The 23433-nt window shown below is 46.1% G+C and overlaps 1 protein-coding gene across 1 annotated transcript in view; it reads left to right on the forward strand.

Moving 5' to 3' along the window:
- Positions 1–23433, forward strand: part of abcc10 (ATP-binding cassette, sub-family C (CFTR/MRP), member 10) — a 185868-nt gene that overhangs the window by 159431 nt on the left and 3004 nt on the right. The window contains exons 14-16 of the mRNA XM_080193456.1: positions 16385–16530; positions 16645–16742; positions 17743–17855. Coding sequence (XP_080049582.1) covers positions 16385–16530; positions 16645–16742; positions 17743–17855 — 357 coding nt within the window. The remainder of the gene's footprint in view (positions 1–16384; positions 16531–16644; positions 16743–17742; positions 17856–23433) is intronic.

The raw sequence follows: 23433 nt of genomic DNA on the forward strand, positions 1-23433 counted from the left end.
CCCCCTTTATCTTGAGGCTGTGCCCCCTAGTCCTACTGTCCTTTCTGAGCGGGAAGAGTCTCTCCACCTCTATCCTATCCATCCCATTCATCATCTTATACGTCTCAATGAGATCTCCCCTCATTCTTCTGAACTCTAACGAGTACAAGCCTAATTTATTCAGCCTCTCCTCATAGCTCAACCCCCTCAACTCCAGTATCAGCCTAGTAAACCTCCTCTGCACTCCCTCCAAGGCCAAAATATCCTTGCGTAAGTGCGGCAACCAAAACTGCACACAGTACTCCAGCTGCAGCCTCACCAATGCCCTATACAGCTGCAGCAAGACCTCCCTACTTTTATATTCAATCCCCCTCGCTATGAAGGCCAGCATCCCATTCGCCTTCCTGACCACCTACTGCACCTGCAAGCTGGGTTTTTGCGACTCATGCACAAGGACCCCGAGGTCCCTCTGCACCGTCGCCTGCTGCAGTTTTTCGCCACGTAAGTAATAGTCCTTCCTACCATTATTCCTACCAAAGTGGACCACCTCGCACTTGCCAACATTAAATTCCATTTGCCAGTTCCTGGCCCATTTGCCCAGCCTATCTAGATCCTTCTGCAGACTCTCCACACCCTCCGCACAATTTGCCATTCCACCAATCTTGTTGTCATCAGCAAATTTCGACACCATACACTCAGTTCCCTCCTCCAGATCATCTATATAAATGGTAAATAGCTGAGGCCCCAGCACCAACCCCTGGGGCACTCCACTAGTCACCAACCGCCAATCCGAATAGCACCCATTGACCCCCACTCTCTGCTTCCTATTTGACAGCCAATCCTCTATCCACGCTAACACCCTACCCCCAACTCCATGCCCCCTGACCTTCTGTAATAACCTCTTGTAAGGCACCTTGTCAAACACCTTCTGAAAATCAAGAAAGACCACATCCACCGGCTCTCCTCTATCCACCGCCCTAGACACATCCTCATAGAACTCCAATAAATTCGTCAGACACAACTTCCCCTTAACGAAACCGTGCTGCGTCTGCTCTATCAAGCAATTCCCCTCAAGATGCCTCACTATTTTCTCCTTGATCACGGATTCTAACATTTTTCCTACAACAGACGTTAAACTAACCGGCCTATAATTCCCTGCCTTTTGCCTGCCACCCTTCTTAAACAACGGCGTAACATTAGCCGTTTTCCAATCATCCGGCACTTCCCCGGAATCCAGCGACGTTTGGAAAATAATCACCAAGGCATCCACTATCACCTCCGCCATTTCTTTCAGAACCCTCGGATGCATTCCATCCGGTCCTGGTGACTTGTCCACAATCAACCCCTCCAGTCTGTCGAGCACCGCCTCTCTAGTAACAATAATGTCATTCAGGCCCTCCACTCCTACCATCTTTCCATCGCTAACACCCGGCAAATTATTCACGTCCTCCTCCGTGAAGACAGAAACAAAAAAGTTATTCAAGACGTCAGCCATTTCCCCATCCCCTACCACTAAGTCCCCCCTCTCATCCTCTAAGGGTCCAACGTTCACCCTAGCCAGCCTCTTCCTTTTTATATATTTATAAAAACTCTTGCTATCCTTTTTTATATTAAGCACTAGCCCAGCTTCATAGTTTCTCCTACCCTTCTTTATCAACTTCTTTGGCAATCTTTGTTGACATTTAAACCTCTCCCAATCCTCTTCTCGCCCACTACTCTTAGCTACTCTAAACACCTCCGCTTTTAATTTAACACTTTCCTTCACCTCCTTCGTTATCCACAGCTTATTACCTCTCCTCCTACGGTCCTTTTTGACCATCGGAATAAATTTCTGCTGAGCGCCAAGAAAGATCTCCTTAAAGATCCTCCACTGCTCCTCAGCAGACCTACCTTCCAACGCGCTCCCCCAGTCAACATTCACCAATTCTTCTCTCATCCTACCGTACTCCCCTCTGTTCAAACAAAGGACGCGTGTCCGGGAACCCACTTTCTCCTTCTCCATCTGCACCAGAAACTCCACCATACAATGATCACTCTCTCCAAGAGGATCCTTCACCACAAGGTCCCTCATTCTACCCGCCTCATTACATAACACCAGATCCAAGATAGCTCGCTCCCTCGTCGGCTCCAACACACACTGTTCAAGGAAACTATCCCGGCAGCATTCCAAGAACTCCTCCTCGAGCCCACCGCGTCCAACATGGGTCAACCAATCAATATGCAGATTGAAATCCCCCATAATTACGGCCGTCCCATTCCTGCACGCCGCACTTATTTGCGCGTTAACAGCCCGCCCCACCTCCAGATCATTATTCGGGGGCCTATAGACGACACCCACCAGCATCTTCCTCCCTTTGCTGTTCCTAATCTCCACCCACAATGATTCCACTTTCTGCTCTTTGGTTCCTATATCATCCCTTGCTACCACCCTGATGCTATCCTTAATCAGCAGAGCTACACCCCCCGCTTTTACCTCCCGCCTATCCTTCCTAAACACTTGATACCCCTGGACATTCAGCTCCCAGTCCCTGTCACCTTGCAGCCACGTCTCTGTAATGGCCACCAGATCATATCCATTTGTGTCGATCTGCACCACCAACTCATCCACTTTATTCCGAATGCTTCGTGCATTCAGATAAAGTGCCTTCATCCCAGCCTTCACCTGGCCCCTGTTTGCCAGAACGCCACCAACCATACTCACGCCCCCTACTCCCTTTATTATTGGGACATCCTCGGCCTCTTCCCTTACCTGTACCCTCTCCTTAACTTTAGCCCCCATAATGTCACCCTCCCCCCCCCCCCAATTAGTTTAAAGCCCTATCTACAGTCCTATCTACATGATTCGCCAGGACTCTGGTCCCAGCACGGTTCAGACCAACCCCATCCCACCTGAACAGGTCCCACCTACCCCAATACTGATGTCAATGCCCCATAAATTCAAACCCATTCCTCCCACCAATTCTAAAATTAGAATTAAATTCTAATTTTATTTCGAAACACATCATTGTTACATTGCAGGAGGGGGCCATTCAGCCTATCAAAGCTACATCAGCTCTTTGAATGAGCAATTCATTGAATAGTCTCTCCCACTTCTTCACCATAACCCTGCTCATTCTTCTTTTTCAGATAACAGACTCATTTCCTTTTTAATGCCTGGATTGAACCTGCCTCCTCCACATTCTCAGGCAGTACATTTCAAACTTAAGTACTTGCTGTATGAAAAATATTTTTCCTCAGATCACTTTTCCTTCTTTTAACAATGGGGACAGTTTCTCCCTATCTGTTCTGTCCAGATCCCTCAAGACTTTGAATACCTCTAACAAATCTTCACTCAACCCTCTTTACTCCAAGCAAATCAGTCCAAATGTCTTCAATCTTTCTTCATAACTAGTTGTGAAACTTCATTCTTGTGAAGCTTTTCTACACTCTCTCCAGTGCTTTCATATGGGTATCATTTGGTGAGGATGACTCAAACAGAAGGACTAGGTTGTCCGAGGCTACTCAGAATTCTGAAAGAATGGACAAGATGGACAGGAGATGCAGTTGCTTTATTGGTTAAAGATGATACCAATGCTGTATTAAGAAACGGCACTAGGACCCACTTGTTAAATTAATCTAGGTGGAAATAAAAAACTAAGGGGAAAACATCACGATGAGAGCAATTTACAGGCCCCTCAGCAATATTTCAGAAGTGGGACATACTATAAATCAAGAAATAATGAGGGCTGTGAGAAGGGTAGGTCTAACATATATATCGATTGGATTCATCAGATAGGCAAAGGTAGCCTCGAGGGAGATTTCAAGGAGTGTCTGAGGGATTGTCTCTCAGAGCAATATGTTACGGAGCCAACCAGGGAGCAGGTTATTTTAGATTTAGTGTTACGTAATAAAGAAGAGTTGATAAATAGTCTTGTTGTTAAAGATCCTCTTGGAAAGAGTGATCACAGCATACTAGAATTTCAGATTCAGATTGAGCGAGAGAAGACAGAGAATCATACTAAAGTTTTAGAGTTGGGCAGAGATGATTATACAGGCCTGAGGAAAGAGTTGGCCCAAATAAATTGGGCACAAATAATTGAGGAAAGGACAGTTGAGGAACAATGGCGGATGCTCAAGGAAATACTGAATACCTCTCAATTAAAGTATATTTCTGAGAAGAAGGGGAATTGTAAAAGGAAGAAACACATTCCATGCTGACACAAGGAATTCAAAGAGGATATAAAGGCAAAAGCTAGGGTATACCAAACTACAAAAGCTAACGGCAAGCGGGAGGATTGGGAGAACTTTAAGGTTCAACAAAATCTACTAAAATCAAAACAGCTAATATGAACTACGAAAGGAAACTAGCAGAAAACATAAACACAGATACCAAAAGCTACTACAACTATATAAAGAGGAAAAGAATAGCTAAAATAAATGTTGGCCCTTTAGAGAACAATATTGGTGAGGTATTAATGGGATACACAGATGGCTAAGGCACCAAACCAATATTTTGACTCTGTCTTCACAGTTGAGAATGATGAAGATTTTCCAAAAACTGTAGATAATGCAGAGGAACTTGGTGTAATAACCATCATTAGGGAGAGGGAATTGAATAAACTAATGGGATTAAAGGCAGAATAATTTCTGGGACTCAATGGCCTGCACCCTCAGTATTAAAGGAGGTGGCAGCAGGGATAGTGGATGCATTGCTTATGATATTTAAAAATTCCTTGGATTGGAAACACATTAATGTGACGCCCCTATTCAAAAAGGGAGAGAAGCAAAAGGTAGGAAACTATGGTCAGTTAGCTTGACATCTGTGGTGGGGAAGTTGCTGGAATCAATCATTGAGGAGGAGATGAATGAGCATTTGGAAAAACCAAGCTCAATCCACCATTGACAACAGAATTTAATGAAGGGCAAGTCATGCTTGAGAAACTTGCTTGAATTCTTCGAGGACATAACCAGCAAGGTAGATAGTGTGGAGCCTATGAGTGTGGTATACCTGGACTTCCAGAAGGCATTTGACAAGATGCTGCATTAAAAAAAGACTGATCCAGAAGGTGAGAGGATTGGAGGTAGACTGACAGAAAGCAGAAGGTCAGGATAAATGATGGTGGCTGGTGAAATGTAACTAGTAGAGTGCAGGAGTCAGCCCTCAGATCTCAACTTCACAATCTATAGAAATGATCTGCAAGCAGGCACAGAGTGTAACATAGCAAAATTTGTGGATGATACTAAAATAGGTGGGAAAGCAGGCAGTGAAGAGAATATAAAGATCTCACTAACAGATATAGATAGGCTACGAGAATGAGCCGAGTTTAATCTGGATAAGCGTGTGCTTATCCATTTTGGCAGAAAAAATAGCAAAACAAATTATTACCCAAATGGAAAACAGATTTAAAATGCGTCTGCATAGAGGTGTTCTTAGGTGTGTATGTTTATGAATCACAGAAAGTCAGTACACAGGTACAGCATGTAATAAACGGGGTCAATGGGATGTTAGCATTTATTACATAAGAACATAAGAACATAAGAAATAGGAGCAGGAGTAGGCCATCTGGCCCTTCGAGCCTGCCCCGCCATTCAATAAGATCATGGCTGATCTGTCGTGGCTCAGTTCCACTTTCCCGCCCTCTCCCCATAACCCTTAATCCCCTCTCTTATCAAAAACCCATCAACCCGCTTCTTAAAAATATTTAGCGAGGCAGCCTCCACCACTTCAACGGGCAGAGAATTCCAGAGATTCACCACCCTTTGAGTGAAGAAGTTCCTCCTCAACTCCGTTCTAAACTGCCCCCCCTTTATCTTGAGGCTGTGCCCCCTAGTCCTACTGTCTTTTTTGAGCGGAAAGAGTCTCTCCACCTCTATCCTATCCATCCCATTCATCATCTTATACGTCTCAATGAGATCTCCCCTCATTCTTCTAAACTCTAACGAGTACAAGCCTAGTTTATTCAGCCTCTCCTCATAGCTCAATCCCCTCAACTCCGGTATCAGCCTAGTAAACCTCCTCTGCACTCCCTCCAGGGCCAAAATATCCTTGCGCAGGTGCGGCGCCCAAAACTGCACACAGTACTCCAGCTGCGGCCTCACCAATGCCCTATACAGCTGCAGCAAGACCTTCCTACTTTTATATTCAATCCCCCTCGCTATGAAGGCCAGCATCCCATTCGCCTTCCTGACCACCTGCTGCACCTGCAGGCTGGGTTTTTGCGACTCATGCACAGGGACCCCGAGGTCCCTCTGCAGGGTCGCCTGCTGCAGTTTTTCGCCACGTAAGTAATAATCCTTCCTACCATTATTCCTACCAAAGTGGACCACCTCACACTTGCCAACATTAAATTCCATTTATTACAAAGGGACTGGAGTATAAGAGTAGGGTAGTGTTGTTGCAATTGTGTTAGTGAGACTACATCTGGAGCAGTTTTGGTCTCCTTGTTTAAGGAAGGTTGTGATGGTATTGGAGGCAGTTCAGCAGATTGATTCCTGGGATAAAGGGGTTGATATGAGGAGTTTAGAAGGATGAGTGTGGATCTGATTGAGGTATATAAAATTTTAAAAGGGATTGATAAAGTAAATATAGAACAAATGTTTCTTAAGAACTAGGAGCAGGAGTAGGCCATGTAGCCCCTCGAGCCTGCTCCGCCATTCAATAAGATCATAGCTGATCTCACCCGCTCACCATAACCCTTCATTCCTTTACTGTTCAACAATCGATAAAAATCTAATGGGGCAATCTACAACAGGTATAGGGTGAGAGGTGATAGATTTCAAACCAAGATGAGGAGGAACTACTTCTCGCAGAGGTGAATTTCTGGAACTCACTGCCCCATAGTGTGGTGGAACTGAATGGTTACAGGAAGGAGATAGACATATCTCTGATTTTAAAAAAAGGGATATGGGGAACAGGTGGGGAGGTGGATTTGAGACCAGGGAGAGATCAGCCATGACCTGATTGAATGCTGGAGTAAATTTGAAAGGCTGAATTTGCCTCCTCCTGCTCCTAATTTCTATGTTCCTATATTATGATGAATATCTAATCCATGGTTAACATTTAGTTTTGGAGAGATTTAACTGTGCAAAATGGAACTTGAGCAACTTAGACTTTATTCCACTTACAAGTTTGGGGCCATTTTGACTTCAGGGATCAACAACTAAAAAAGATCAGAGAAAAGTAGGTAGGCTCAGTTAGGTGGAGAGTTAAGATGTGGTGTGCATGCTGGTTACAAATAAGTGCAATCCAGAAAAACGTTTTGTTTTGAGAATTTGAGCTAAATTATTTTAAAGACATTCAGTGAACTCTGAATGGTTATATTATCATGGAGTCGCATGCTCTGGATGAAGGTGAACTGGTGGGTGTATTGTACTTCGATTTTCAGAAGGCATTTGATAAGGTGCCACTTTAAATGTTATTGTAGAAATAAAAGCTGATGGTTTAGGGGCTGACATATTGACAAAGATTGAAGATTGCCTAACTAACAGGAAGCAGAGCTGATGTTGAAACTAGAGTCAGGAGCAGGCCATCTGGCCCTTTGAGCTATGATCAGCAAATTCAGTCCCCTCATTCTCCCTTCCTCCCATATCCTTTTAGTTCCAACAGCTATATCTAATTGCTTCATGAAATCAGAAAACGTTTTTGCCTCACATTTGGTGATAGTGAATTCCACACATTCACACCCCGCTGGGTGAAGCTGTAAAATCTGGACTCGCCCACCACTGGGAACATTCTTTCTGAATCTATCCTGTCTAATCCTGTTGAATTTAAAATTTTCTACGAGATCCCCTCTCACCCTTCTAAACTCTAGTGAATATAATCCTAACCGACCTGTATGACAGACCTGCCATCCCAGGAATCAGCCTTGTAAACCTTTGCTGTACTCCCTCTACAGCAAGGACATCATTCTCCAGTTAAGGTCACCAAAACTGCACACAGTACTCCAGGTGTGGCCTCACCAATGCCCTGTACAATTGCAGCAAAGCATCCCTATTCCTATACTCAAATCCTCTCGCTATCAAGTCCATTTATCTCCTCTACTGCCTGCTGTACCTATGCACTTACTTTCAGCGACTGATGCATGAGGTCACCAAGGTCTTGCTGAGTATCCACCTCTCTCAATTTACACCCATTCAAATAATAATTTGTCTTTCCATTATTGCTACCAAAGTTGATAGCCTCACATATATCCACATTATACTGCATCTATCATGCATGTACCCACACACTCAGCCTGTCCAAATCACGCTGAAGCTTCTCTACATCCTCCGCACAGCTCACCCTCCCACCCAACTTTGTATCAACCGCAAATTTGGAGATAATACATTCAGTTCCAACTTCCAAATCATTAATATATAATATGAACAGTTGGGATCAGAGTACAGATCCCTGAGGAACCCCACTAGTCCCTTACTGCCAATTAGAAAAAGACCCATTCATCCAACTCTTTGTTGTAACCAGCTTCCTATCCATCTCAAGACATTACGTGCAATCCCATGTACTGTAACATCTTTTCCTGTTTAGCACAATGTGACATGTGATGTGCCACAGGGATCAGTGCTGGGACTCAAATTTTTACAATTTTTATAAATGATTTGGATGAAGGGATTGAAGGTATGTGTGTTAATTTTGCTGATGACACAAAGATTAGTAGGGAAGTAAATTGTGAAGAGGACCTAAGGAGGCTACAATTTAAGTGAGTGGGCAAAGATCTGGCAAATGGAATACAACGTAGACAAATTTTGGCATTTTTTGTAGCTGTTGGTTGTGTGAAGTTCATAGCTTTTGTGTGGCTCAGAAAAACCGTGGGAGTAATGAGCAAGCTGTCACTTTGGGTACAGGGAAACACTGGAATAGCCGGCTGATTGGAGTTCAGCAAAACCCGGAGCAGTGCCAGTTTAGCAAGGCTCCAGATTTGCTAAAGAGTTCTCATTGTGCTGGTAATTAGAGGCAGGAATTATCAATCGTGTATAATGCTGTCTCAGGAGGAGAGATTGAACTTTTGGGACATAAGCAGTGGTGGAAACATTCTAACTCAGAGCAGCTTCCGAGGGAATTCAAAGGTGAAAACATGTCAAAAATGAAAACCTCTGAGAGGTTTTATTTTCAAAGCACCTTGCAGACCTCTATCTTTAAACAAATCCCAGCCCAAACTGGAAGCTGCAGACCAAGCTCCTTCCCTTAACCACATTCTAACATAATCCTGTCAATTAACCTAATCAAATAGCCCAGAGGAAATCTTCACTTCCATTAGCTCTCTCCTAAGTAAACACTGGCTAATTACCTTGCTCTCCCAGCATCTGAGCTATATTCCTTCTGGACATTTGATTTGATTTATTATTGTCATTTTTTGGGACACAGGGAAAAGTCTTGTTTCTTGCGTTATACAGAAAACCATACTGTTCATAGAATACATAGGGGAGAAGGAAAGGAGAGGGTGCAGAATTTAATGTTACAATCATAGCTAGGGTGTAGAGAAAGATGGACTTAATATAAGGTAGCCTTGTTAGAGAATTTATTAAGAATTAGAGTAGAGTTTTAAAAGCACAGAATGAGAGTAAAAGATGAAATTAGTGGGTATGCTGCAGCAAGCTCACAAACTGCTATGCTCCGGCAACATCTGGAATGACATATCAACGGCCTGTGAAAAAAAAACAGAATTTTAAAACATTCCCCTTAAACATAAAATATATGAATAGCACACCATCATCACACTGTTACAAGGTGAACAGGCACCTCCTGAGACAGTGTCAGGCTGCCCGTTGGAGCTGTTTGCTAATCGGAAGCTCCCAGTTCACCCATTAAGAGCAGCCTGAGTAAGGGCAATGGCCATTCTCACACTGTGGCTTTTAGCAGTGATTGCCACCGAATGGCTTGAGAAATGGAAGTGAGAAGTGAAGGGTCACAGCGATAGAATATTGGTGGCTGGCTTTCTGGGAGTATTAGAAACCTCTGGTTTGTGTACTCCCTGAGCCTCCATTAAATCTAGGTAGGCTGAAGGATAAGGAATTCAACAAACCTGGTTGGTATCTCACCATGAGAAGGTGCAATTCCACACTTGGTATATTCCATTTGAATGAAGAACAGATTTCCTGCCTCTGGCAATCATTGCACAGCAAAAAACAGCAGAGAGATTTCTAGACAGTAGAGGCATTAAGGAATATGGGGAGAGTGCCAGAGTATGGTGTTGAGATCAGCCATACTCACATGGGATAGCAGACTCTATATGACTCTATAAGTAGACACGAGGACCAGAATGGCCAATTCCTGCTCCTACTTTTGATGTTATTATTTCCCAAACTCGTACACCCATCACTGCCTCACAAATCCAATCACATCCCAGGCCTTGTACACCCATCACTGCCTCACAAATCCAATCACATCCCAGGCCTCGTACACCCATCACTGCCTCACAAATCCAATCACATCCCAGGCCTCGTACACCCATCACTGCCTCACAAATCCAATCACATCCCAGGCCTCGTACACCCATCACTGCCTCACAAATCCAATCACATCCCAGGCCTCGTACGCCCATCACTGCCTCACAAATCCAATCACATCCCAGGCCTCGTACACCCATCACTGCCTCACAAATCCAATCACATCCCAGGCCTCGTACGCCCATCACTGCCTCACAAATCCAATCACATCCCAGGCCTCGTACGCCCATCACTGCCTCACAAATCCAATCACATCCCAGGCCTCGTACACCCATCACTGCCTCACAAATCCAATCACATCCCAGGCCTCGTACGCCCATCACTGCCTCACAAATCCAATCACATCCCAGGCCTCGTACGCCCATCACTGCCTCACAAATCCAATCACATCCCAGGCCTCGTACGCCCATCACTGCCTCACAAATCCAATCACATCCCAGGCCTCGTACACCCATCACTGCCTCACAAATCCAATCACATCCCAGGCCTCGTACGCCCATCACTGCCTCACAAATCCAATCACATCCCAGGCCTCGTACACCCATCACTGCCTCACAAATCCAATCACATCCCAGGCCTCGTACGCCCATCACTGCCTCACAAATCCAATCACATCCCAGGCCTCGTACGCCCATCACTGCCTCACAAATCCAATCACATCCCAGGCCTCGTACGCCCATCACTGCCTCACAAATCCAATCACATCCCAGGCCTCGTACACCCATCACTGCCTCACAAATCCAATCACATCCCAGGCCTCGTACGCCCATCACTGCCTCACAAATCCAATCACATCCCAGGCCTCGTACACCCATCACTGCCTCACAAATCCAATCACATCCCAGGCCTCGTACGCCCATCACTGCCTCACAAATCCAATCACATCCCAGGCCTCGTACACCCATCACTGCCTCACAAATCCAATCACATCCCAGGCCTCGTACACCCATCACTGCCTCACAAATCCATTCACATCCCAGGCCTCGTACGCCCATCACTGCCTCACAAATCCAATCACATCCCAGGCCTCGTACGCCCATCACTGCCTCACAAATCCAATCACATCCCAGGCCTCGTATGCCCATCACTGCCTCACAAATCCAATCACATCCCAGGCCTCGTACGCCCATCACTGCCTCACAAATCCAATCACATCCCAGGCCTCGTACGCCCATCACTGCCTCACAAATCCAATCACATCCCAGGCCTCGTACACCCATCACTGCCTCACAAATCCAATCACATCCCAGGCCTCGTACACCCATCACTGCCTCACAAATCCAATCACATCCCAGGCCTCGTATGCCCATCACTGCCTCACAAATCCAATCACATCCCAGGCCTCGTACGCCCATCACTGCCTCATTGTTCTCCGGAGTAGTGTACCTGGTGGCTTTGGTGAGTGTTGGATTTACTTGGAATCACTTTCTGACTGCACTTCTGGTTCGCGGGGTTTCTGTGTGTGTATTTTACTTCCGTACCGGAAGTTAGGCGAGGGGATTGTTGGGAAGGAGGAGCGGGGGGTATAAAAAGAAGGTAGTGATAGACAGCGGGCAGCGGAGTGAGTGGGGAGCTGAGTGAGAGTTAGAAGGGCTTTGGCTCGCTGGGCTTAGGCGAGAGCAGGCTTAGAGAAGGTGAGTTGCAGTTTCTGTCTTTCCTGGGTTGCGTTTTCGGCACATACAAACCCAAGGAAGGTTGGGACACGGCAGGGGCTATGGGGAGGAACATAAGCTGTGTTAGGTGCCACATGTGGGAGTTCTTGGAGGCATCACGTCTCCCGAAGGCCCACATCTGTGTTAAGTGTTTAGAGTTGCAGCGCTTGAGGGCCCGGGTCAGGCAACTAGAGGTGCGTTTAGAGGATGCGTTTCTGGTCAGGGAAAATGAGGAGTTAATGGCTAGGAACCATGAGCAAGAGGAGGTCCCAGGGGCTGAGGAACAGGATGGGTGGACAACTGTTAAGAGGAAGAAGAAGAATAGTCCTGGTCCTCAGACCTCCCCAGTGGCCCCCCAAGGTTCATCGACGGGCACAAAAGGATAGACAGGTGGGCCAGAATGACTTAGAGGGACAGGAGGGGGCTGACAATGTGATAGTGGTAGGGGATGGGAAGGTCAGAGGAATTGACAGGAGGTTCTGTGGGCAGAGGCGTGACTCCAGGATGGTGGAGCAGGGGTACAGGACATAACGGAAAGGATAGAGGGAATTTTGAAAGGGGAGGGGACCCAGGCAGAGGTAATAATACACGCAGGGGAGAGGGACGTAGGAAGGCGGAATAGGGCAGATGTACGTAGGCAATTTAGGGAGTTGGGGTCCAAACTGAAGAGCAGGACCTCCAGGGTGGCATTCTCTGGGCTGCTGCCTAGTACCGGCAGGGCTAGGAATAACGAGATCATGCAGCTGAATGCATGGCTGAGGGATTGGTGCAAAGAACAAAGAACAACCCAGCACGGGAAACAGGCCCTTCGGCCCAACGAGCCCACGCCGCCGCATCACCCTACACCTATTCTACCCTGCGTGTCTACGAGTGGAACCCCTAACTTAGCCAGATTCAGGGGAGAATAGTGTCAATTTGGTAAACCAATCAGCCTAAGAGCACATCTTTGGGGTGTGGGAGGAAACCGGAGCGCCCGGAGGAAACCCACGCAACCACAGGGAGAATGCACAAACTCCCACAGACACAGGCCCAAATCCATGTATCTGCACAGCTAGCAGTGCTAGTCACCGAGCTGTTGCGGCACCCGTCTACCGGTCTAGGATCAAGCACACACACCGACACGAAGTACTAGGCCACTCCCGGAACCTCCAAGAGCAGCCCACGCACGACCCACCGTGTGCATGCCCCTCCTTTGACACGAGGTGGACCTCCACCTGCAGAATAAAAAGACAAAAACGTTAACATACAAGTCTGCATTTCCGGTGTCTCCCAAGGATCTGACCCTATTTAATACCCCCTACTATAACCCTCCATCCCCGTTTCGCTCATGTGTCTATCTAAGTAAACCTTAAACGAGTCCAACGTTCCTGCCTCCACCACCCTACTCGGTAGCGCGTTCCATACCCCTACGACCCTCTGCGTGAAGAACCTTCCTCTCACATCCAAATTATACTTCTCCCCCCTCACCCTTAGATCATGACTTCTCGTAATTGTACCCAGTCTAGCGAGCTATCTCTCACGATTGACTCTATCTATTCCCTTCAGTATCTTATATACCTCTATCATGTCTCCCCTCAATCTCCGTCTTTCCAAGGAGAAAAGTCCCAGTTTCTCCAACCTTTCCTCCTAACTCAGTCCCTCCGTGCCAGGCAACATCCTGGTAAACCTCCTCTGCACCCTCTCCAGAGCCTCCACGTCCTTCCGGTAGTAAGGTGACCAGAACTGGGATGGGAAAGGCAGGATTAGGGAGCCGTGGATTACAGGGGGTGTCGAAGACTTGGTCAGGAAGAAGAGGGAGGCATATGTTAGGTCGAAACGACTGGGAACGGAGAGTGCGCTGGAGGAATATAGAGAGAGTAGGAGGGAGCTAAAAAGGGGAGTTAGAAGGGCGAAAAGAGGGCATGAAATGGCCTTGGCTGATAGGATTAAGGAAAATCCAAAAGCATTTTACTCTTATATTAGGAGCAAGAGAGTGGTTAGAGGGAAAATGCGTCCTCTTAGGGACAAGGGAGGGGTGCTATGTATCGAGTCTGAGGGAATGGGGGAGATCCTGAATGAATACTTTGTGTCGGTATTCACGAAGGAGAGGGGATCGGTGTCGTGTAGTGTCTTGGAGGGAGCTGCAGATCAGTGGAAGGAAATATCCATTATGAGGGAGGAAGTGCTAAGGTTTTTAGGTAGCATAAAAACGGATAAAGCTCCGGGGCCTGATGGTATTTATCCCAGGCTGCTTAGGGAGGTGAAAGATGAAATTGCTGGGCCCCTGACGCAAATCTTTGTCTCTTCTTTGGACACAGGTGAGGTCCCAGGAGACTGGAGGGTAGCTAATGTGGTACCGCTGTTTAAATAGGGTAGTAGGGATAACCCTGGTAATTATAGACCAGTGAGTTTGACATCGGTGGTAGGAAAATTATTGGAAAAAATTCTTAGGGATAGGATGTATGAGCATTTGGAGCGTTGTGATCTGATTAGGGATACGCAACATGGCTTTGTTCGGGGGAGGTCTTGCCTTACGAATCTGGTGGAACTCTTTGAGGAGGTGACAAAAACGGTTGACGACGGGCGAGCCGTTGATGTCATCTATATGGATTTCAGTAAGGCGTTTGACAAAGTCCCTCACGGTAGGCTGGTAGAAAAGGTTAAGGCACATGGGATACAAGGACAGGTAGCTAGATGGGTCAAAAACTGGCTGGGCAATAGGAGACAGAGAGTAGTTGTCGAGGGGACCTTTTCTGGCTGGAGGCCAGTCACCAGTGGTGTGCCGCAGGGCTCAGTACTGGGACCTCTCCTCTTTGTAGTATATATAAACGACTTGGAAGAAGGCGTACATGGTGTGTTCAGCAAATTTGCGGATGACACCAAGATGGCAGGATTGGCGGATACTGAGGAGGACTGTCAGGTGACACAGCAGGCTATAGATAGGTTGGTATATTGGGCAGATAGATGGCAGATGGAATTTAATCCTGACAAATGCAAGGTGATGCATTTTGGAAGGAATAATACAGGGAGGAGTTACGTGATAAAAGGTAGACCTATTAAGAGTATAGAGATACAGAGGGACCTGGGAGTGCAGGTGCACGACTCCCTGAAGGTGTCGACACAGGTAGAGAAGGTTGTGAAGAAAGCTTATGGAATGCTAGCCTTTATAGGTAGGGGTATAGAGTATAAGAGCTGCCGTCTAATGCTTCTGTTGTACAGAACGTTGGTTAGACCGCATTTGGAGTACTGCGTCCAGTTCTGGTCACCTTACTACCGGAAGGACGTGGAGGCTCTGGAGAGGGTGCAGAGGAGGTTTACCAGGATGTTGCCTGGCACGGAGGGACTGAGTTAGGAGGAAAGGTTGGAGAAACTGGGGTTTTTCTCCTTGGAAAGACGGAGATTAAGGGGGGATATGATAGAGGTATATAAGATACTGAAGGGAATAGATAGAGTCAATCGTGAGAGATAGCTCGCTAGACTGGGTACAATTACGAGAAGTCATGATCTAAGGGTGAGGGGGGAGAAGTATAATTTGGATGTGAGAGGAAGGTTCTTCACGCAGAGGGTCGTAGGGGTATGGAACGCGCTACCGAGTAGGGTGGTGGAGGCAGGAACGTTGGACTCGTTTAAGGTTTACTTAGATAGACACATGAGCGAAACGGGGATGGAGGGTTATAGTAGGGGGTATTAAATAGGGTCAGATCCTTGGGAGACACCGGAAATGCAGACTTATATGTTAACGTTTTTGTCTTTTTATTCTGCAGGTGGAGGTCCACCTCGTGTCAAAGGAGGGGCATGCACACGGCGGGTCGTGCGTGGGCTGCTCTTGGAGGTTCCGGGAGTGGCCTAGTACTTCGTGTCGGTGTGTGTGCTTGATCCTAGACCGGTAGACGGGCGCCGCAACAGCTCGGTGACTAGCACTGCTAGCTGTGCAGATACATGGATTTGGGCCTGTGTCTGTGGGAGTTTGTGCATTCTCCCTGTGGTTGCGTGGGTTTCCTCCGGGCGCTCCGGTTTCCTCCCACACCCCAAAGATGTGCTCTTAGGCTGATTGGTTTACCAAATTGACACTATTCTCCCCTGAATCTGGCTAAGTTAGGGGTTCCACTCGTAGACACGCAGGGTAGAATAGGTGTAGGGTGATGCGGCGGCACGGGCTCGTTGGGCCGAAGGGCCTGTTTCCCGTGCTGGGTTGTTCTTTGCTCTTTGTTCAAACCCAATCACATCCTAGGCCTCGCCACCCTGTCATCCTCATGGCCCCGCCACCCTTGTGGTATTTTTACTGTCTTTCTCAGCAGAGGGAAAGTTGGCAGTGCATGCTGTGACTCTTGGTACTTTGTCTCTTTATCCAGTTCAAAGCTGGCTGTTATTCCACAGGACCCATTCCTGTTCAGTGGCACAATCCGGGAAAATCTCGATCCACTGGGCCAGCACACAGACTTCCAGCTCCTAACTGTGTTGAGGCAATGTCATCTGCTGGAAGTCACTCAGCGAATGGGTGAGTAAAGGCCAGAGAAAGCACCAGAATCATTGTACGGGTGTGAGACTGTGTGTGGGTGTGAGTGAGTGTATATGTCTCTCAGTGCCTGTGTGATTTTTCTTTCTACGTTAGGTGGATTGGATGCTGAGCTCAGTGATCGGGGCAGGAATCTATCCATTGGACAGAGACAGCTAGTCTGCCTGGCGAGGGCCCTTCTCACTCAGGCCAAGGTACTGATCAGCAACAATTATGGTTCATTTCCAAAGCCTTCTTTCTCTTTGACCCTCAGCATCTTCATCAACCACCTTCTCCAACCCCATTCCTGCCCTAGGCTGTTCCGCTTTCACCTTAGGGTGGTGCCTTCTCCCAAACTTCATCCAGTACAATGTCAGGGTGGACCCCATTGACACAGGACAATTAAACTGCATCGCACTGTCAAAATCAAACCCAATCCAGAAAATTCTTTTTCCTTGCTGGGACATGGCCAGTATTTATTGCCCATCCACAGCCACATTGCTGTGGCTTTGGAGTCACATGTAGACCAGACTGGCTAAGGGGGAGATTTGAACCCGGATCCCCTGAGTTTCTAGATTCATAGTCTAGTGAAAATATCACCAGGCCATCACCTCTCCCCAAGTATTTTGTCTCTTTCTTCAAGTACTTCTTGAGCAAACCCCTCAACAGGATTAATTTTAACCATATGTTCCCTTATTCTTCCTCATCAGAGGAAATAATTTCCCTTTATCTACCCTAACAATTCCTTTCATTATCTTCACCAGCTTTTTAGATCATCTCTTCACCCAGTCTAGCTCCTGATAATGTGGAAGCTGATGGCCTAGTGGTATTATTGCTTAATCTAGAAACTCAGCTAATGTTCCAGGAACCCAGGTTCGAATCCCACCACAGAAGAGGGTGGAATTTGAATTCAATAAAAAATAGCTGGAATTAAGAATCTACGGATGACCATAAAACAATTGTCAAAAAACACAAATGGTTCATTAATGTTCTTTAGGGAAGGAAATCTGCCACTTCTACCCAGCTACGCAGGCTGGCCTTGATGTAACTCCAGAGCCACAGCAATGTGGTTGACTCTCAACTGCCCTCCAAGGGCAACCAGGGATGGGCAAGAAATGTTGGCCAGCCAGTGACACCCATGTCCCAGGACTGACGATCATGTAATTCTGGTGAATGTTTGCCCAACTCTTGATGCCTTTTCTTTATGTTGCACAGATTCTATGTATTGATGAAGCAACTGCCAGTGTGGACCATAAAACAGACCAGTTACTGCAGGAGACAATACGAGAACAATTTGCAGACAAAACTGTATTGACAATCGCCCATAGGTAAATTCATCTCATTGACATGAAGAAATTCCTGAAGGGGGAGACAGTGACAGAGCAAGTGGGTAAAAATGTGTTTGAGGTTATGGGAGCTGGGAAAACAGTGAGAGGAATAAGGAAAAGAAAAAAGCAAATAGTTAACTGGGTGAAATTGGGGAGCGTGCCTAGCCTTGTGCTCCTGCTGCTTTTGAAGCAGATGATATCCAGGGTTGACTCAGGTTTGTGGCAGAACCAGTTTTTAAGTTAACATGCCTGCCCATGGTTGTTCTCCTTTATCCAAGACAAAACATAAGAACTAAGAGCAGGAGTAGGCCATCTGGCCCCTTGAGCCTGCTCTGCCATTCAATAAGATCATGGCTGATCTTTTCATGGACCCAGCTCCACTTACTCATCCACTCACCATAACCCTTAATTCCTTTACTGTTCAAAAATTTATCTATCCTTGCCTTAAAAGCATTCAATGAGGTAGCATCAACTGCTTCACTGGGCAGGGAATTCCATAAATTCACAACTCTGCGTGAAGAAGTTCCTCTTCAACTCAATCTTAAATCTGCTTCCCCTTACTTTGAGGCTATGCCCCCTAGTTCTAGTTTCACCTGCCAGTGGAAACAACTTCCTTGCTTCTATCTTGTCTATTCCCTTCATAATCTATATGTTTCTATAAGATCTCCCCTCATTCTTCTGAATTCCACTGAGTATAGCTCCAGTCTACTCAGTCTCTCCTCATAAGCCAACTCTCAACTCCAGCATCAACCTAGTGAATCTCCTCTGCACCCCCTCCTGTGCCAGTATATCCTTTCTCAAGGAGACCAAAACTGTGTACAGTACTTCAGGTGTGGCCTCACCAGCACCTTGTACAGCTGCAACCTAATATCGATGTTTTTAAACTCCATCCTGCTAGCAATGAAGGACAAAATTCCATTTGCCTTCTTAATTACCTGCAAACCAACTCCTTGAGTTTCCTACACAAGGACACCCGGACCTCTCTGCACAGCAACATGCTGCAATTTTTTTACTTTTTAAATAAAAGTCCATTTTAGAAGATACACAGAAAAACTACAGCACAATACAGGCCCTTCGGCCCACAAAGTTGTGCCGAATATGTCTGTACCTTGGAGATTACTAGACTTACCTATAACCCTCTATCTCACTAAGTTCCATTACTTATCTAAAAGTCTTTTAAAAGACCCTATTGAATCCGCCTCCACCACTGTTGCCACCAGCTCATTCCACTCACCCACCACTGAGTGAAAAACTTAGCCCTGTCATCTCCTCTGTACCTTCTCCCCAGCACCTTAAACCTGTGTCCTCTCGTGGCAGCCATTTCAGCCGTGGGGAAAGCCAATCAGGCTCATAAGGCATGATCTGACTTTGACAAAGCCATGCTGATTATTCTTAATCATATTATACCTCTCCAAATGTTCATATATCCTGCCTCTCAGGATTTTCTCCATCAACTTACCAACCACTGAGGTTAGACTCACTGGTCTATAATTCCCAGGGCTATCTCTACTCTCTTTCTTGAATAAAGGAACAACATCCGCAATCCTCCAATCCTCCGGAAACTGGAGTCTGATGTTACAGTTGTATAGAACGTTGGTTAGGCCACATTTGGAGTACTGCGTCCAGTTCTGGTTGCCGCACTATCAGAAGGACGTGGAGGCTTTAGAGAGAGTGCAGAGAAGGTTTACCAGGATGTTGCCTGGTATGGTGGGTCTTAGCTATGAGGAGAGATTGGGTAAACTGGGGTTGTTCTCCCTGGAAAGACGGAGAATGAGGGGAGACCTGATAGAGGTGTATAAAATTATGAAGGGCATAGATAGAGTGAACAGTGGGAAACTTTTTCCCAGGTCGGAGGTGACGAACACGAGGGGTCACAGGTTCAAGGTGAGGGGAGGAAAGGTTCAGTACTGATGTCAGGGGGATGTATTTTACACATAGGGTGGTGGGGGTCTGGAATGCACTGCCAAGTAAGGTGGTTGAGGCGGACATGCTGGGATCATTTAAGACTTATCTGGACAGCCACATGAACAGACTGGGAATGGAGGGATACAAACAAATGGTCTAGTTGGAACAATGAGCGGCACAGGCTTGGAGGGCTGAAGGGCCTGTTTCCTGTGCTGTAATTGTTCTTTCTCCTTTACCTCTCCCATCCCCATTGATGATGCAAAGATCATCACCAGAGGCTCAGCAATCTCTTCCCTCGCCTCCCACAGTAGCCTGGGGTACATTCCATCCAGTCCCAGTGACTTATCTAACTTGATGCTTTTCAAAAGCTCCAACGCATCCTCTTTCTTAATATCTACGTGCTCAAGCTTTTCAGTCCACTGCAAGTCTGCATTACAACCATCAAGATCCTTTTCCATAGTGAATACTGAAGTAAAGTATTCATTAAATACCTCTGCTATTTCTTCCAGTTCCAGACAAACTTTCCCACCGTCACACTTGACAGATCCTATTCTTTCACGTCTTATCCTCTTGCTCTTCACATACTTGTAGAATACCTTGGGGTTTTCCTTAATAAGAACATAAGAACATAAGAAATAGGAGCAGGAGTAGGCCATCTAGCCCTTCGAGCCTGCCCCGCCATTCAATAAGATCATGGCTGATCTGTCGTGGCTCAGTTCCACATTCCCGCCCTCTCCCCATAACCCTTAATCCCCTCTCTTATCAAAAACCCATCGACCCGCGTCTTAAAAATATTTAGTGAGGTAGCCTCCACCACTTCAACGGGCAGAGAATTCCAGAGATTCACCACCCTTTGAGTGAAGAAGTTCCTCCTCAATTCCGTTCTAAACCGCCCCCCCTTTATCTTGAGGCTGTGCCCCCTAGTCCTACTATCCTTTCTGAGCGGGAAGAGTCTCTCCACCTCTATCCTATCCATCCCATTCATCATCTTATACGTCTCAATGAGATCTCCCCTCATTCTTCTAAACTCTAACGAGTACAAGCCTGGTTTATTCAGCCTCTCCTCATAGCTCAACCCCCTCAACTCCGGTATCAGCCTAGTAAACCTCCTCTACACTCCCTCTAAGGCCAAAATATCCTTGCGTAAGTATGGCGCCCAAAACTGCACACAGTACTCCAGCTGCGGCCTCACCAATGCCCTATACAGCTGCAGCAAGACCTCCCTACTTTTATATTCAATCCCCCTCGCTATGAAGGTCAGCATCCCATTTGCCTTCCTGACCACCTGCTGCACCTGCAAGCTGGGTTTTTGCGACTCATGCACAAGGACCCCGAGGTCCCTCTGCACCGTCGCCTGCCTGCGAAAGCCTTCTCATGACCACTTCTGGCTCTCCTAATTTCCTTCTTAAGATCCTTCCTATTAGCTGTATACTCTTCTAGATTTCTAACATTACCTAGCTCTCTGAACCTTTTGTTAGCTTTTCTTTTCTTCTTGACTAGATTAATATAGCCTTTGTACACCACGGTTCCTGTAACCTACCATAACTTCCCTGTCTCATTGGAATGTTGCTATGCAGAACTCCAGACAAATATTCCCTGAAAATTTGCTACATTTTGCTGTTATTCTTATCAAAATGGATGACCTCACATTTACCAACATTGTACTCCATCTGCTAGACCTTTGCCCACTCACTTGGACTATCTGTATCCCTTTGCAGACTTTCAGCATCCTCTGCACACTTTGCTCTGCCACCCATCTCAGTGTCTTCTGCAAATTTTGACACACTAACTACACTTGGTCGCCAACTGTAGATCATTTATGTGAATTGTAAACAATTGCAGTCCCAACACTGATCCTTAGGGCACATCGCTAGTCACTGATTGCCAACTAGAAAAACACTCATTTACCCCCACTCTTTGCTTTCTGTTAGTTAACCAATCCTTTTTCCATGCTAATACATTACCTGTAACACTGTGCACCTTTATCTTAGCAGCAGCCTTTGGTGTGGCATCTTGTCAAATGCCTTCTGGAAATCCAGATACACCACATCCACAGGTTCCCCATTGTCCACTGCACATGTAATGTTCTCAAAGAATTCCACAAACATGACCGGTCCTTCATGAACCCATGCTGCGTCTTACCAATGGGACAATTTATATCCAGATGTCTCGTTTTTGTCTTGTTTTTCTTCCTTGATGGGAGTTTCACGCATTTTCCCTACCACAGAAGTTAAGCTAACCGGCCTACAGTTACCCGCCTTTTATCTACCTCCTTTTTTTAAATAGTGATGTCACATTCGCTGTTTTCCGATCTATGGGAACCACCCCAGAGTCCAGCAAATTTTGGTAAATTACCACTAGTGCATTTGCTGTTTCCCCTGCCGTCTCTTTTAGTACCCTAGGATGCATTCCATCAGGACCAGGAGACTTGTCTACCTTCAGCCCATTAGCTTGCCCAACATTACCTATTTCGTGATCATAGTTTCTAGGTCCTCACCTGCCATAGCCTTTCTGTTAACAATTTTTGACGTTATTTGTGTCTTCCACTGTGAAGACCAACACAAAATACCTGTTCAATGCCGCAGCCATTTTCTCATTTCCAATTATTACATCCCCCTTCTCATCCTCTAAAGGACCAATGCTTACTTTAGCCACTCTTTTTCGTTTTATATATTTGTACAAACATTTGTTATCTGTTTTTATATTCTGAACTAGCTTACCCTCACAATCCATCTTACTTTTCTTTTAGCTATTTTTGTAGGTTTCTGTTAACCTTTAAAGATTTCTCAATTCTCCAGTTTCCCACTAATCTTTGCCACTTTGTATGCATTTTCTTTCAATTTGATACCCTCCTTTATTTCCTTAGATATCCTGTAGTACTCATGAAAATAGATCAGATTCATCCCTCAGTCAGGACATCAGTCAAGGCCATGAAAAGTTCTTGCTGACAACTACCTATTAACTCCTTCACATATTCTTGGCTGATACAGTCCTTCCTTATCACTGGTATATACTTTTGCTGAGCACTGTGACAAACCACTTTGAAAGTCCTCCACTGTTCCTCAATTGTCCCACCATGAAGTTTCTGCTCCCAGTATCCCATGGCCAACGCCTGCCTCATTTCCATTGTAGTCTGTTTGTTTAAGCACAAAACGCTGGTATTGGATTTTACCTTCTCACGCTGCATCAGGATTTTAAATTCAATCATACTGTGATCACTTCTTCTGAGAGAATCCCTAACTGTAAGATCATTAATTTTTCCTGTCTCATTACACAGGACCAGATCTAGGATAGTTTGCTCCCTTGTAGATTCCATTACATACGGTTCAAGGAAGCTACCGTGGATACATTCTATGAACTCTTGTCAGGCCTCATTTGGAGTACTGTGCGCCGTTCTGGTCGCCTCACTACAGGAAGGACGTAGAAGCTATTGAAAGGGTACAGAAGAGATTTACAAGGATGTTGCCCGGACTGGGAGGCATGCCTTATGAAGTTAGGTTGAGGGAGCTGGGACTCTTCTCCCTGGAGAGACGAAGGTTGAGAGGCGACCTGATAGAAGTTTATAAAATGTTGAGAGGAATAGATAGGGTGGATTCTCAGAGGCTATTTCCCCGGGTTGAAATGGTCGCTACGAGAGGACACAGATTGAAGGTGCGGGGAGGAAAGTACAGAA

This window comes from Carcharhinus amblyrhynchos, chromosome 7, assembly GCF_965287045.1.
Source record: "Carcharhinus amblyrhynchos chromosome 7, sCarAmb.v2.hapA, whole genome shotgun sequence".
Taxonomy (NCBI): domain Eukaryota; kingdom Metazoa; phylum Chordata; class Chondrichthyes; order Carcharhiniformes; family Carcharhinidae; genus Carcharhinus; species Carcharhinus amblyrhynchos.